The 16,536-nt window shown below is 42.6% G+C and overlaps 1 protein-coding gene across 1 annotated transcript in view; it reads left to right on the forward strand.

Moving 5' to 3' along the window:
- Window positions 1–16,536, forward strand: part of WNT2 (Wnt family member 2) — a 45,699-nt gene that overhangs the window by 10,454 nt on the left and 18,709 nt on the right. Inside the window, exon 4 of the mRNA XM_068972968.1 lies at window positions 14,857–15,121. Coding sequence (XP_068829069.1) covers window positions 14,857–15,121 — 265 coding nt within the window. The remainder of the gene's footprint in view (window positions 1–14,856; window positions 15,122–16,536) is intronic.

Below are 16,536 nucleotides of genomic sequence, written 5' to 3' on the forward strand. Positions count from 1 at the left end.
CAATACATTTTAAAAGAAAAGCCATCTATGCCAAGATTGTTCCGTTTAGCCAATGCTACACATGAGAATTCAACACTGCCATCACAAAAGGCCTTAACTTTCCCCTAATATTGGAGCAGTTTAATTCCTTTATTATAGCAGCTGGTTAGAGCACCCTCATGTGTTTCTGTACTGTAATATCATTTTAGATCTGTGCTATTATATCATTTTATTTTCATCACAGCTTCAACAGAATTTGTAATGATGTTTTCCTGAAACTCATCTTGAGTCTAGTTTTCTACCTCCAAATAGGGCTATTAATAAGTCTTGAAAAGATAAACTACCTTGTTCACAACATTTTATGGGAAAAGACATTCCATAACTTCTCTCAGCAGTTCTTTTTAGGTCTAAAGAAGCCATGCTATGAAAGCTTGTAAATTGCATTGTAAGGTAGGTTAAGGTAAATGACAAGCAAAAGGTACTTGGTTGATATTCACCACTTGTTTCCTCTCAGGATCCAGAAAATGGCTTTTAAATTAATCCACTCTTTCTACATGAAGTAATCCCAACTTCTTTTACGTTTCCTGAGAGAATCTGTCTCTAAATAGTCCATGTACCCAATCAAATACTGCCCTTCAATCACTGGACATTTCCATAATAAGAGAGGAATTCCATAAAGATATTTTCCCGCCAAAGTACTTCTTACCATAGTGAAGATGGAACATAGGATGTGAAGCAAGACCCACCTTCGTTTTAACCCCACAATAGCAGTGGCTTAGATCATGGAACCCCACAACAGCAGTGGCTTAGATCACTGAACCCCACAACAGCAGTGGCTTAGATTACGGAACTCAGCTCTCTCAGGTGTAAAAGGGAGTGCAGAATGCTGTGGAGGAACAAGGGAAGGGAGCAGAAGAGAACCTGGCGCATAGTAGGTGCTTAGTAAGTTAGTCCCCCTCTTCCTTCCTTAGTGATGTGAAGGTTGTCTGTAATTCGGGGTACAGAATCAGCCACAAATCCAATTTGAGCTGGTATTTAGGATTCAGTCTGATCTCTGCAAGTACCTAGAGACTCATCTTCAAATACAGTCCAACATACTAATAAAAAATAGGCATAAAAAATAGTATTCCCTAGTGTACAAAAGATGATCAAAATCCTTTGTAATTTGATTTCTAAAAACCCCTATAGGAATAAAAAAATAGTATTAGTATTTTTGTTTTTCAAATAAGGAAACTGGGTCTCAGAGGGGTCAAGGGACTAACACATAGGGGCACACAGTCATGAGTACTGGGCTTGGGGCTTCAAACCCTCTGCTTTCACCCTTTTGTCTTTACCTACTTTTCCGTGCTGTCTCTGTTGAGAAGGATAAACACACAGTATTTCTGTATTTTAAAAAATTAAAAACAAAACAAAAAAAAACAGCAGCAGCTGCTGCCCTTGGAAGGTAGTTTACTGATGATTTTTCCCCTTTGTGTGTGTCTTTAATTTCACAAGTCTTCTAAAGTGAATATGTATTATTATTTTTAATAAAAGGGAAAACTCTGTTTTAAATGCCAAAAACATAACTTCTAGTCACCATGAGCATGCCTAAAGCAACTCAGCCTTATTTGGTGGGATTCCCAAAATTTCAACTCAAGGCACAGCAAGTATGTGCTGTTGAGTTAAATTTGGGGAAAGCACTGTTTCTGGTACTGTGGCATATGGAGAAAAGAATAAAACAAAGTTCTGACCACAGGAAACTAAATCTGAGTCAGAGAGACAAGTGAAATACAACTGTATATAGTATATACATTGTAGAGAGTATAGGGCGAGGAAGCCCTATTCTATATGGTATAGTAGAAAAATCACCCAACAGAGCCAGTCGGTTGAGGAGAGAAAGGCTATGTCATAAAAGAAGTGGATGTTGGAGATAAAGGTTTCCCATGACTGAGATAGGGCAAACGCTTTCCAGGATGAAGGGCCTCCAAGTCACAGGAAGATATGAAAGCAGAAAAAACATCAAAAGTGAGGAATGACAAGGGTCCCAGGGGAGCTCATGACTGAGCATTAATACGGCCTGAGGTTTCAAATCTGAGTCTTGGCCAGCTGTGGAGAGCCTCAAATGCCATGCTGAGATATTCAGATGCCGCTGTGAAGCAACAGGAAAGTACTAAGCAGGAAGGTACTGAACAAGGTACTGGGGGAGATGTTAAATACTTAAGTTCTACTTCTATACATTGTTAATTTCTCTAGAGTCCACTTAAATGGAATGATAGATTTCAAAATTAAAATCTTCTGGTTTGAATGAACAACTTTAAAAAATGGACTCAATAGGAAATTTATGAGAAATTTTTACCTCCCTGAATTTTATTTTCAGCCTTACCTATACATATAAAGACTAATACAAGCTTTCTGATGAGTAGCAATTAAAAATTAGCACATGGCAACTGATGTTGCTATTGCTATTTATATTTTTAACATAATGTTTACATGGTTATTGGCATTTCTCTTATAGCTCAGGGAATAAAGAATCTACCTAAAATCTGCCTGCAAGGCAGGGGACACAAAAGACACAGGTTCAGTCCTTGGGTTGGGAAGATCCCCTGGAGAAGGAAATGGCAACCCACTAGAGTAGTCTTGCTTGAAGAATCCCATGGATTCTGCCAGAGGAGCCTGGCAGGCTACAGATGGTGTCAAAAAGAGTGGGACACAACTGAGCCCAAGCATGGACAGACAGACTTACACTGTCATTAGCTCATTAGGGGTTCTCAGCTATTGACATCATGTTGACTAAGGCAACATGGAGGCTGGGACTCTGGAGTTAGAACACTGGTTCCAAAACTTGAGCACAATCTTGGACAGGTTACCTAACAAGGATTGCTACATAAAATATATATACCTATGCGTGAGGTTTTAAGCAAACCTAGAAGATAGGTATCATTATTATCTATATTTTGCAATATGAGTAGACTAATTTCAGTTAGGGAATAAGTTCAACTTGTTTCCTAATTCCCACTAGAATTGAATTTATTCCCTAGCTGAAATTCAAACTTAACCTAGGCTCCTGTAATTTTTATTTATATATTTTGACAGCCTGTATTTTATATGTGAGGAGTTTGGAGGGTGAAGATCCAAAGTTTTAGTTCTCTGCCCTGCCCAGGCCAGCACCAAGCAAGGTCAGTGCTGTGGAGCACTGGGCCCACCCCTGAGCTTAGCCCACTGGGGCGTGGCACAAAACAGATGCTTCCCAGTTCTGACTACAGGAAATGCCTCCAAAGTCAACACAAATGGATACTGTACAAGATGTAAGCACAGCTTTACAGGCAAGTAAATTGTGGGCCTAATAAAGGCTTCCAAGAATAGATCCTATGATGCCACCTAAGATAAATAATACATAATGGTTCTGAACCAAGAGAACTGGACGTAATGAAAAAGAAATCACTCTCTAAAAGTAAGGAATGGCAGTGGAAAGAAAGTGATAAAACTGAACTGAATTAGAGCCAAACTGCTTTAACTCCTATATATCCTCATCTTCCCTTCATGGTGAGCATCTTCATGAAGCCCAACTTTCACTTAGCACAGATTTATCTTCTGATTGGTTTTCTACATTCATAAAATTAAATGCATTTTGAAAAATTAGATCAGTTCTCCCTGCCTCGTCTCTGTCTTATTGTACCCCAAAATAGTATGTTCGTGATACAGTTGATCTTTTATTGTGTATGAATCAAAAACTAACCAAAATTAAAGCCCTGAAGCAAAGAATAACTCTTAACAAAATTGTTACAGTTCCAGGTAAAGTTCTATTATTCATACAAAATATTTTTCTAGACTAGCTTCATTAGTCAGTAAGAACTATTATATATACGGTTAGTCAACAGTAATGTTCTTGAATTCCACAAATATAAATTCCACACCTTATATTTCCTAGCTAAGCCCACCCACAGGCACTGTTTTTAAAAGAATGACAGTGCTCAAGAAATCACAGTGTCTTATTTAAGTTAATAAGTGACTGCATAAGCAAATCAACTGCACAGTTTGCTAATAAATATTCCTTGTTTTCCTAGTTCCAGAGCATGCATGTATGTTCGAAAAATACGTTGGTCTGGTTTTCACTCTCAGAGATGTGGACCTGTCAAAAGGATTTAATTGTTAATAAGTGTATTTGGCTTTCAGCCAGTATCTGAAAATTAAATAATATGATTTTAATGTGTGTGTCCCTCAGGAAAATTGATATAGGACCAGAAATATGGTGGTTTTGTGGCAAACACCCAACTAAAAAGTGACATGCTAACACTTCTTCAAATGCTCAAGTTAAACTAAATAATTTAGTTGAAACATACAGCATATATCGAACTAAAATAAATCCTAAGTAGGCTTTCTAAGGCAAGGTCAGTAGTTAAGTTTGCACAGATTTCACATGGTATGAGATAGACGGCCCTTTTTCTGATAGGGAGAGAATCAGTATGGCATGACACAAGGGTCATAAACTTAGCAAAATGCAGGTATTTAGAAAAAAGATAACTCTCATGATCTACAAAGAAGTCTTATAAAGACACCCTGGCATTGCTTGAGTTCTGTCTTCAAAAAGGCTGAGTTGAGAAACGGAAATTTCACTCTCCTTGGGAGAAGTCTGTCTTTAAAACTGTCAAAATAATTCTTTGTGGACTAATTTAATGTGAAAACACTAAATGTAAAAACTTTTGCAGAACCCACCACTGAAACCAGAGTAAATGAACCCTTCAGGACTTCATAAGAAAGGCTGGCAGAGTGATTTCAGGTGTCAACCTGGTGTCAGACAGGCAGGTGCATCCTGCCTCAACCATATTGCCTGTAAGACCTAGGGCAAGGTCCTCAGCATCTAGGTATCTCAATAGCCTCATCTGTAAAATGGGGGTGAAAATAGTATATGCCTTATATGCTTGTGTGGATTAAATAAAAGTGCTTAAATCAAGTGCTTAGCATAGCTTAACATATGCCAAGAGCCTAATGAATGTTATGCCTCGTTATTATGCTCTGACCTTTAGTTGGGACAGATAACTATAAAACAGAATTATTCTGTTGCACAATTCATGTATTTCCTTCTTCTATACCTTTTTAAAAAAAAAATTCAGACTTCTGTTTTTGCAGAGAATACTAATATTTATAAATTACTTAAATTCTAAGAGTAGAACATAACTTCTGTAGACCTGAAGACTTAAAATGCTGAAAGTCAAAGATGTAAGGGCCATCCACAATCTACTAAGTAAAATTTAGCAATAATGGAACAATTAGCTTATTGAAGATTTTTTATTGGGAAAAGTTACATATTAAGCTAAAATGGTTTCTACAAGGCTAAATGCCAAGAGTAAAGCTGTCCTCAGCAGTCATATTCATTCATCTTTTTAAAAGTTGTCATGTCAAATGAGGTTTAATGATGAGATGCCACAGAGCAAACACTGATGGGACTAAACAAATAGTGATGGAGGGGGTTGGTGAGGAATTGTGCTGGCTGCCTGGGGTGTATAAAAAGCTATCAGGGCTGTGAGGCTGTCAAAACAGGAGTCTAAGGAGGCAGAAAATGGAACTTTGACAGCAGTCAAGAATCAAAGAAGGAAGTGGTAGAAGAAACCCTTTAGAAAAGATTCAAGACAAAATAGGAAACAGGACGAATGTGTCATGGGGTGTGGCCTATGTTTCTGAAAGAAGTTTTCAGTATCACACATTGAAGACAGACAGCAAGTCACTGTAATCGATTATTTATCATGTTCTTTCTGGTATAAAAACAGTACTCATACAAACAAAAGTAACAGACTGAGAAGTGCAGAAGTGTGTATCATAAAGTGAGAACATTTCCTCCCCTCACAATCCTTGTCTCCTTCCAGAACATTTCAAAGTGCAATCAGATGCAAGGCTGTGGATAGAACATATACTTTTATACTTCTTTCTCCCTCAGATCTCATTAAAATCATACTAATAGAATAAACATGGCTTAAACCAACAATAAAGAAAATGGTCAAAGAAATGAGAGAACTCAACAAATTTCTGGAAAGTGGAAAGGGAATGAAGAAATTGTAAGAATTGATGCTTTTGAACTCTGGTGTTGGAGAAGACTCTTGAGAGTCCCTTGGACTGCAAGGAGATTCAACCAGTCCATTCTGAAGGAGATCAGCCCTGGGATTTCTTTGGAAGGAATGATGCTAAAGCTGAAACTCCAGTACTTTGGGCACCTCATGCGAAGAGTTGACTCATTGGAAAAGACTTTGATGCTGGGAGGGACTAGGGGCAGGAGAAGAAGGGGATGACAGAGGATGAGATGGCTGGATGGCATCACTGACTTGATGGACATGAGTCTGAGTGAACTCTGGGAGTTGGTGATGGACAGGGAGGCCTGGTGTGCTGCGATTCATGGGGTCACAGAGAGTCAGACACGACTGAGCGACTGAACTGAACTGAACTGAACTGAACTGAAGCAGGATGAAGAAGCCTCAGTCTAGAAGAATAAAAGTAGATGAGGAGGGGGAAAAAAAGCAGATAAGGAACATGGAAACCAAGATGCCCTGAGAAAATTTCAGATACAAATGAGCGCTGGAAAGAAGCACAGGTCCGAAAACTGGGATTAACTGAAAAACCCACTGGTAGCATAAAGAACCCCATCTTCTCCCCTTTACCCCTAAACAGAACTCCTGGAAGTCTAGCATCAAATCTTTTAGGCTTTTTGGAGTTATAGTCCCCCAAACAAACAGTGTCCTACCTAGTCACTAGAAACCAAACCTCTGGTCCACAAGCCCTACCATATAACCAGATTCCTAAATATCTTTTTATGACTTCATTCTTAAGTATGAAGAGAATGTCCAAGAATTACCATATACTTGATTAAATTCAGAAGCATAAAAAACAAAAAAGCAGTAAGTCAGGGATGAGAAGAGAAATTTTAAAAAATCAAGAAGGTCCAAGAAGGTGTTTATATCCATGAACAAGAGTGGATGCTTTCAAAAAGTGACCATTAGAAAACAAGAGAGAACTTGGAAGAGAAAGTCAAAAAAATCTCCCAGAAAGTAAAACAAAAAGCCCAAAGGACAAAAAGAGAGTCATAACATCACCTCTCTTTCCCACTTGAGTTTGAAACCAGCTGAAAAGTGGATAAGGGATGTAGATGTAAGGAGTAACAGCAGCTGCTGCAGGATGGGAAAAAAAGGCAGCCCTGGAGAATGCAGCTCTGAACCTTCGATTCCACTCGAGCTGGGCAGACTTACTCACCCTGTCCAGGCTGCGTACCCGGGCTCTGCAAGGAGCCCCTTGCTGGAGGGCAGGAGCTGATCATAACTCATCTTCTCCACATGCTGGCAGATGCCCAAAGAGAAGGAACCCAGACACACAAGCCCTTCTCCTTCCTCTAAACTCACCAGTTGGAAAAGTCTGTTGTCCTCCCCTGGGGAGAAATTAGTAAGGGGATAGAGAAAGCCAGGAGTATTACTCTAATGGAATTTCTTCCTCAAGAAGCCAGGAAGAAAGTATTAAAACTATAAAAGAGAAAATATAAGAGACATGGAGGATTGATTCAGAAGGTTCAGCAACTTGACTAATTAGAAAGCCATAAAGAGACTAAAAAATTGTGGCATGTTGAGGGGGTGGAATATTAAGGGAACATCTCAGCGCTGAAGTTTTTAGATTGAAAGGGCCCACTGACGGCTGAACAGGACTAATTTTTTAAAAACTTCTAAATACATCCTTGTGATATTTCAGAACACCAAGGATAAGAGCAAGTTTCTAGTGCCTTTCATGTAGGGGGTGCGGTGGCGGGGGGCGGGGCGGGCAGTGAAATGAAAACAACAATCAGTTGGCAGAGAATCAGCTGCATATCCGATTTCCCATCTTAACACTTAGAAGCCAAAAACCTTGGAACAATACCTTCAATTTTGAGGGGAAATTATTTTCAACCCAGAATTTTATCACCAGCCAAGCTATTAGTCGAGTGTGAAGACTGAGTAAAGACTTCATAATACACAAGATTCAGAAAATTCATCCTCCGTGCACCTTGAAGGAGTTACTCAAAAAGGGGCTGCAGTAAAGAGAAGGAATGAACCGAAAGAAAGAGAGCAAACGTGGCATCTGGCAGTGCCGTGGGCTCCTCTAGGAGGGCATGATCCCAGCTGTGTCCAGGCGAGACTAAGACGACTCAGAGGCCCAGAACCCCTCCCCCCCCAGGAAAGGAGGGGAAGCGGTGGCACAGGTGGAATGAGTGTGAGAGGAAGACATTAGGTCACAGCAAGTGCACTTAGTAACAAGTAAGAAAACACCGAACTTCACTCTAGCAGCATTCTTCAGCCCACACGTTGTCCAATTGGATCAGAGATTATAAAATGCAGTCCTGGCACAGTCCTTGGTTGTGCAGTTAACTAAGGAAATCAACCCTGGATATTCACTGGAAGGACTGATGCTGAAGCTCCAAAACTCTGGTGAAGAGATGACTCTTTGGAAAAGACCCTGATGCTGGGAAAGACTGAAGGCAGGAGGGGAAGGGGGTGACAAAGGATGAGATGGACGGCATCATCTACTCAATGGACACGAGTTTGAGCAAACTGTGGGAGATAGTGAAAGGACAGGGAAACCATGGGTTGGCAAAGAGTCAGACATGACTTAGCCACTGAACGACAACAAATATTTATTGTTTTCAGTTTTTAGATTTGATGTTCAGACATACCATGAGAGACTTAAGTATGGTCACAGAACATTAATGCTCTAATCTTCGTCACCACAAAACGATAGACCATGCTGATGGAGACCAGGAAGTGGAAGGGGAGGAGAATGGAGGGGCCTGCAAATATCCTCATCTCATGAGAGAGAGCACTGGTGACTTCTGGAACTAGAAGAGGTGTAAGGATTCTTCTTGAAGCTGGAGAAACCATCAGAACCAACCATGATAGAACCATGTTGGGAGTGTGGGGGAGGGTAAAATTAGTGAGATGTGAATCAAGTTTTCACCCTCACTCATAAGAAGTTTATCAGGGACCATACAACCTGATTGGAAGGTAAATAAAGTGACTGGCAGAACTGTCACACTCAGTTGTGCCAACTGTGTGTTCAGGTTTGTTTAGTTATTAAGAGAATTTTCTGGTGGATGTCCATAAAATACCTTGAGGATGGGATTCTGTTTCTCACAAAGTTGGAGGAAAACTAGTGCAGACCTTGTTCTACAGACACATACTGAACCACCACAAGGGCACAACGCATTAAAAATGACCGCTCTGGGGTTGTGCCAAGCCCACGGGGAGGGGAGAGGTGGAGCGGGTACAGCAGAGAGTTACTGCTTTTTATTCTCTCTTCTGGACTCTAATTTTTAAAAATCATGTGTACATGCTGCTGCTGCTCCTGCTGTTCAGTCGCTCAGTTGTGTCCAACTCTTTGTGAGCCCATTGACTGCAGCCTGCCAGGCTCCTCTGTGCATGGGATTTCCCAGGACAACCCACCGGAATGGGCTGCCATTTTCTTCTCCAGGGCATCTTCCCCAACCAGGGATTAAAACTGCCTCTCCTGCTTGGCAGGTGGGTTCTTTACCACTGAAACCTGGGAAACCCCACGTGCACATACTTAACTTTAAAATTCAAAAGTAATATATAAAAACAAACACAAAAAGGCCCAGACTGTCTGGCAGTGCCTGGATGTCCCCAGGTCCTCTGCTTCGTTCACTCATTTCTTCACAGTGCAAATAAAAAGTCTGTTACGGCTCCACAGCTGCCTGTGTGGGAAGCCCCCAGCCCCTCTTCCCGCGGCTCCGGAGACCCCGGAGGAGCATCCTTGTGGCAGGGCCCTGCGCGGCAGCCTGTCCCAAAGCAACGCTAACGCAAAGGGCTGTTTGTGGGAAATTTTCCCTGGAGGTCAGGACATTTTGGAGACATAGGATATGACACAACTTCTAATTCAGTCCTCAGATATCCCAGTTTCTAGAAATGTAAGCCTGGCTCTGCACGTGAATGTCTTACCTGCTCTGGCCGGGGTGCGGACTCCTTTCCTACTCCGCCACCTTCCCTGGTTTGGACGTGACTCTCCGCCTGGCTGTGTATTAGAAGCACCTGGACCGGAAGTGCCCTCAAGGTGGGCCCCACCCCCTGGCCAGGTTATGGTGTATTGCGCTCCAGGAGAGGTCAGGGTCTCTGTGATGGAGACAGTCTCCAGATGGATTCTAATGTGTAACCAGGAAGAGAACCACTGCTCTGCTCTGCTGTCTCTAGTTGCCAGAGAACAATCCCAAGATTCTTGGTTTGTTTTCTTTTAACTTGAGGAGTAGTTTGATTGTTTTTCCCTCTTTCGGATTATGCAGCCCCTCAGGCAGCATCCAGACTGTAAATGAACATTCTTTCCCTTCCTTGTCTGTGTATGCACACATATGCAAGCTTTTTAAAAGTGCATCATACCACTTACATTGTTCTGCAGTTTGCTTTTCACTTGATTTCCTTTTATGCCTGTAAGAATGATATTATTAATAAAAAGCCACATCATATTCCTTTATTAAGCACATACCACTGTCTTGTTGACATCATCTGGGTTTTTCCTGATATTTTGCTATTGCTAATTATGCTGCAGTGAACATCCATATGAGTCTGTATCCTTCAAAGCTTGTGCAAATATTTTCAGAGTATCACCAAAGTCAAAGGATACTGTACATTTAAAATTTTGATAAGTATTGCAAAAATGCTATTTTATATGACATATTGATTTAATCTCTCACCAACAGTTTGTTAAAGGCATCTCCTTTCCATGAGTATCACCGAAGTGAAAGGATATTGTACATTTAAAATTTTGACAAGTATTGCAAAAATGCTCTCTATTTTACATGACATATTGATTTAATCGCTCACCAACAGTTCGTTAAAGCATCTCCTTTCCATGCTCTTACCAACACCAAATATTATCAAATCATTGTTTTTTTATTACTATTTGCTAACCTGCTAGGCAAAAGAAAAAAAGTGTCACACTATTTGAGTTTGCTTTGTCTGACTCCTAGTGAAGTTGAACATCTTTTTATCTTGTTATTGCTACTTTGTAATTCTCCTATGAATGAACTGTTTCTTAGGCTTTTTATGACAATTAGTTTGGAAGATGCAATGTAATTCCTATTTCCCTCCTTACCTCTTTTTTGCTCTAATAGGTCTATAACATTATCCATTTAATTCTTGATTTAGTCAAAAGAATAGAGGGAAGCAGAGTATGCACAATTCAAAATTTGAGAAAAACACAATTTACAGAATATTTAAAATGTGTTTGTAGAAAGAGCACGGATCTGTGGGTGAGACATATCTGATTCACATTTTTTTAATAGTCTGCCTCTGTCTCGCGGGGTGACTCTGGGGATTTGACTTTCCTTACTGAGCCCTGGTTTCCATAACTGTAGAATGGGAATAATAATCTACTTTGTCTAATCATGGTAATTACATAAGGCAATGTGTGGAGCCTGGCACATAGTGCTATGCTTATTATTATGTTATGATACCATTTGAATATTTGAATTCTTCTAAACTTGGAAACATTATTGTGAGTTTCTTACTCTTACATCAGCTACTTTCTAAATGAGGCCACCTAGGCTTAGATCCTCTGCCCTCTGCCTCTCTGATGGAGTGGGTGTTTCCCTCTTCAAGGTTAAAGATTTGAATGTCAAGTCTGCAAACTCAGTATACAGAAGAGGCAGCGGTAACCCCCAAGTGTGACTGAGCACTGCATGTTAGGGAGGGGACCTGGAGATGCCAGCAAACCCAGTACCAGAGAAAGTGTCTCACCTTCCCCCTTGGTTAATTGTCAGAGTCTGTGATTAAACCACAGTCAAGAATTGATCATGGTTCCAGTGGAAATACTTTCACTTATAAGTAACAGACCCCAGGGAACCTAAAAGATGAGGAAAACTTAGTATCTTGGATCACGAGGGCAGGGCCATGGAGGGTTCATTCAAGCAGTTCAGCAACACCCTCTGGAAGCTAGTTCTTCCTGTCTTTCCAGGCTGCTGCCTACAGCCTGTTGCTTGTTCTGCATTGGCTGCTTCATGTCCCAAGGAGGCAGCTGCAGAAAACTGCATCCAGAGACAGAGAAAAGGACATTTATCTCTTTTAAAGAGTGAAGGAACCTTTCCTACAAGCCTCCCAACAGATTATTTGTAACATCATATTGGCCCAAATTGTATCACTACATACTCTTTGCAAAAAAAAAAAAAAAAAATCAGTGGCAGAAAAGTGCAATTAGTATAATAATTTGGGTTGTTCTGGGGCAGAAAGAGTCCAGGCCAGTTCTGAAGCACATGGCTACCCAACACCTGAACAGAAGTCGAAGGAAGAGAGAAGTGGCCGCAGCCACTCAACAGTGAATGACAGTGATGATCAACAGGGTGTACCACTCCTGCGTGTGCTTATAAGAACTTATAAAGTGTATTTTAAATTAATATGCAAACCCTTCAGTTAATCATATAAAAATACCAAGTTCTAACTTTGTAACCTGGAAACTTAGTATTAATATTACAAAGGAGAGTAATATATCCCATTATTTTCAAAGATAGAAGTATTGCTGCTGCTGCTGCTGCTAAGTCGCTTCAGTTGTGTCTGACTTTGTGTGACCCCATAGACAGCAGCCCACTAGGCTTCCCTGTCCCTGGGATTCTCCAGGCAAGAACACTGGAGTGGGTTGCTATTTCCTTCTCCAGTGCATGAAGTGAAGTCGCTCAGTCGTCTCTGGCTCTTCACGACCCCATGGACTGCAGCCTACCAGGCTCCTCCATCCATGGGATTTTCCAGGCAAGAGTACTGGAGTAGGGTGCCATTGCCTTCTCCAGACAGAAGTATTACTTGTGAGTAAATAAGTCAGCTTTTAAAGGAATACACTTTGATGAATAAGCATTCATAGTCAGCTCCCAGCTTGGCACGGAGTGAGCTCTGTGTGGCTCCATCAGGATCTTTGAACAGAAAGCTCCTGGACAGGTGACCCAAGTGGGGCAGGGGGGTGGAGTCAAGATGGCCCTCCTAGTGGTGTTTCTCTGGCAGAGGCCTGCTGTCTGGGTCACCTAATGAGTCTCATACCAAACACCTGCCATATAAAGATAGGGGGGCAGAGTTGGGGGGCACAAGGGAAGTGTAGTTCCAGAAAAGGAGTCCATTCTGAAACATCCTTTAAAGATGCCCAGAGCCCCGGGACCTGGAGGGCCAAACTCAGGACATTTCTCCTTCCTTCTGTGTCCTTCCCTCCAAAGCTGGCTTATGCTGAACAGGACAGGCTTCAGATGTAACAGGGCACAGTCATCATGTGGGACAAAGTGGGAAAGGTGTGGTGCTCCGGGCTGAGCCAAGAAGGGCATGCATAACTGTGGAGGCCCCATGCTGTCTCAGCTCCTTCTAGACTGCTTCTGTGGGACTGGTCTTCTGGAATGATGAACATTTTGCACGCTTGGTTCCACCATATCGTTGGATGGAAACTGAGTCTGTGGAAGAGGCAAAACCTGGGTAGAGTTAACTGGGGTGAGGCCCTGGGGAGGGACAGGCAGCCTGGAACACTGGTTTCTGTGAGATGGGGTGTGGGGTGAGCTGGGGTGCTGTAGGGAGCTCTACCCCAGTTTTGTGCTGGAGCCAACCCCCATATCCCCACTCACCTCAGCTAAGAACCCCAGAGAGTGGGCAGAGTTCCAACCATCAGCTCCAAGTTCCTAGAAACAGGGCTATCAATGCGTTACCCTAAGAATTTTGTTCCTAGCACCGCCTCAGATAATGTCACCAAGGGGTTTCACTCCCCTGCTGCCTCTGCCTCCCGTCCGCAACACCCCTTGGCTTAGACACGCAAATGGAGAGGACAGAGGCCCTCAGAAGGCAGGCTTCTCGTCCTCTGCCCTGTGCCTGAGCTGAGGCCAAAGGCTCAGACTTGGTGAGGTCTCCAAGGTCAGTCTCTCCCATAGCCTCTCTCACTCAGAAATGAGGGTCACAGTGCTCTGGAGAGCTGATGAGGGAGACCCTACTCATCCCACTTGCCTCTATGTCCTCTCTCCAAGAGAACAGAGCGAGCTCAGCTCTCACTGAGTTATTCAGAATTACTCAGCCAGAGCTGAGTGATAATCCCCCAAATGCAATGTCACCCTCAGGGTCACCGACTGACTTTGCAGTGTACCCTGACTCTGTCCTTACCTGCTGTGTAGCCTTGGACAAGTGCTTTTACAACTCTGTAAGTCTTGCTCCTCAATCATCTGCAAATGAATCCTGTAACACAGGCTTGTGAAGATCAAGGTCATGGAGACAGAGTGCAGAAGCATCAGCACCATGCCTGGACCATGGGAAACACCTCATAGATAGGAATAATCACTATTATCGGCTTATCGAAAGGAAACGGGCTTCGCAATTATTTGTTCGAGTAATAGTATACATTTTCAACATAGTAAAACGTATTTATTTAGCAAATACTCTAATTCATCCCCTCATTCTTCAAATTGGCTCCACACCCCAGTAAATTCCAATTAGTGAGGCTTTTTTTTATGCCCAGAGGGAAGCAGGCTCACAGTCAGGTGCTGTCCCTCCCCACCTGCTACAGTCAGGGCAGGGTGCCCAGAGTGACCAGCGAGTGACTGCAACATCTCCCAGTCCTGAGTCCCAGGATCCTGGGTCTTCAGTTACTTCTCTTTTCCTTCCCCTACCCCTGCCTTAAAAAAAAAACAACTATATATATATATATATGTGTGTGTGTATATATATATATTTTATTGCAGTGTAGTTAATTTACAATGTTGTGTTAATTTCTACTGCACAGCAAAGTGGTGCAGTTATACATATATATACTTTCTTTTTCATATTTTCTACCACGATGGTTTATGGTCACTTCCTGATTGCCTGGAGGTAAGAAAAGTGGCAGCGTGTGTATATATTTGAATCTGCCTCCACTGAACTCACCCGTCCTTTCCCACAGGCTGTAAAGAGGTTCTTGAAACAGGAGTGCAAGTGTCATGGCGTGAGCGGTTCCTGCACCCTGAGGACCTGCTGGCTGGCCATGGCTGACTTCAGGAAAACGGGCAATTATCTCTGGAGGAAGTACAATGGGGCCATCCAGGTTGTCATGAACCAGGATGGCACTGGTTTCACTGTGGCTAACAAGAGGTTTAAAAAGCCAACGAAAAATGACCTCGTGTATTTTGAGAATTCTCCAGACTACTGTATCAGGGACCGAGATGCAGGTAAGTTCAAAACACTTTATTCAAAGTACCTAATTCTTCCATGAATCAGCACTCCTCAATTTAAGAACAGTACTGTATTTTCCACCTGCCAGTCCTCTAAGTACAGCCTGCTGTCTTCAGGTTCAAAGCTCAGGTTCTTCAGCATTCATATTTTAAGTGCACAGAAAGCTTTCCTAAGCAACTGGAGAAATTCACTGATAATGTGCAGATTCTGGAGCAATGGGAACCCAACAAGAATGTACCTGGCAAAAAGTCAAAATGTGCAGATTAGCAAAAGTCCTCAGCCTGGGCAGAACTCTAACTGGTGGGTTCATGTCCACTCTGTATAGAAGCCCAGCATCTTTCCTGTGATTTGATGCTCAGGGGAGGACAGCTTTGCAGTGTATCTGCCCCTTTAAGTCCCACCTTTGTGATTATGGAAGAGGATCCCAAGGCTTTAGAGTTAGCCTGTTCTGAAATCCTCCATACTTCACACTCCTTCGCTCTTTCCAAAATGCTCTGAAGTTGCCAGCTACTTGAAAGCAGGAATTCATCCCCACTGGCTCAGCTGTCGGAGAGCAGTGGATGAGGGCTGCGTAAGAGGCACTTCGTTTATTAAAGCCACACCCTTCCCTTACTGACGGCACCTTCCCTGTCCTGAACTCACTCAGAGGGCAGCTCCATCAGCCTCAGTACAGCAGTTGCCACCTGTGGGCTTTACACACGTGCTTTTCTCCACCTCTTGCCCCTCCTGGTCAGCCCTGACCTCTGGGCTTAGCACAAAATCCATGCAAAGACTTTGATACAGAATAAGAATGAGCACTATGTCTCAGTGGAGAGGAGGTGATGGGGATCCCACAGCCAACTTATCTCAAGCCAACTTCTCAGGCTTAGTAGAAAGCAAGGGAATTCATTACCAGGAAAAACATCCTCGAATTCAAATTCTGAATTTGTTTTCATTCCAAAGTAATTGCAAAGGAAACAGCAAAACAGAGCGGACGTCAGCAGCTCCCATCACAGGTCTGAGCAGGGTTACCAGGGGATGTCACAGAAAGTCCAGAGCCTCTTCTTTGTCCCCAAGTGGTTGAATTGCCTTCATGGTTTGATGAGCTGGTTCTTTGCAGCCCCAGAGCACGTTTGGACATGCAGCCCCTGGATTAATAACTGCTGAGCGAAAGGGCCAGATGCTGTGCCCTGCTGCATTCCTCACGTGCTTTGCGACCTCTAACAAGTCATCCTACCTGTCAGGCCAAAGTTTCCACCCAATCCCCAAGAAACCTGTTTTGGTACAGGAGGGTCCCAGAGGTCTGGGTTCCTTTCTGCTGCTAACTAGCTGCTTAACTTCAGACTGCTCAGACAAGCATGGGGCTGATGACATCAGGATCACTTTAGGAACAATGTACTGACTCCTGTGTGCCAGGTACTGCTCTAAGACC

The sequence above is a fragment of the Capricornis sumatraensis genome, chromosome 5 (assembly GCF_032405125.1).
Source record: "Capricornis sumatraensis isolate serow.1 chromosome 5, serow.2, whole genome shotgun sequence".
Taxonomy (NCBI): Eukaryota; Metazoa; Chordata; class Mammalia; order Artiodactyla; family Bovidae; genus Capricornis; species Capricornis sumatraensis.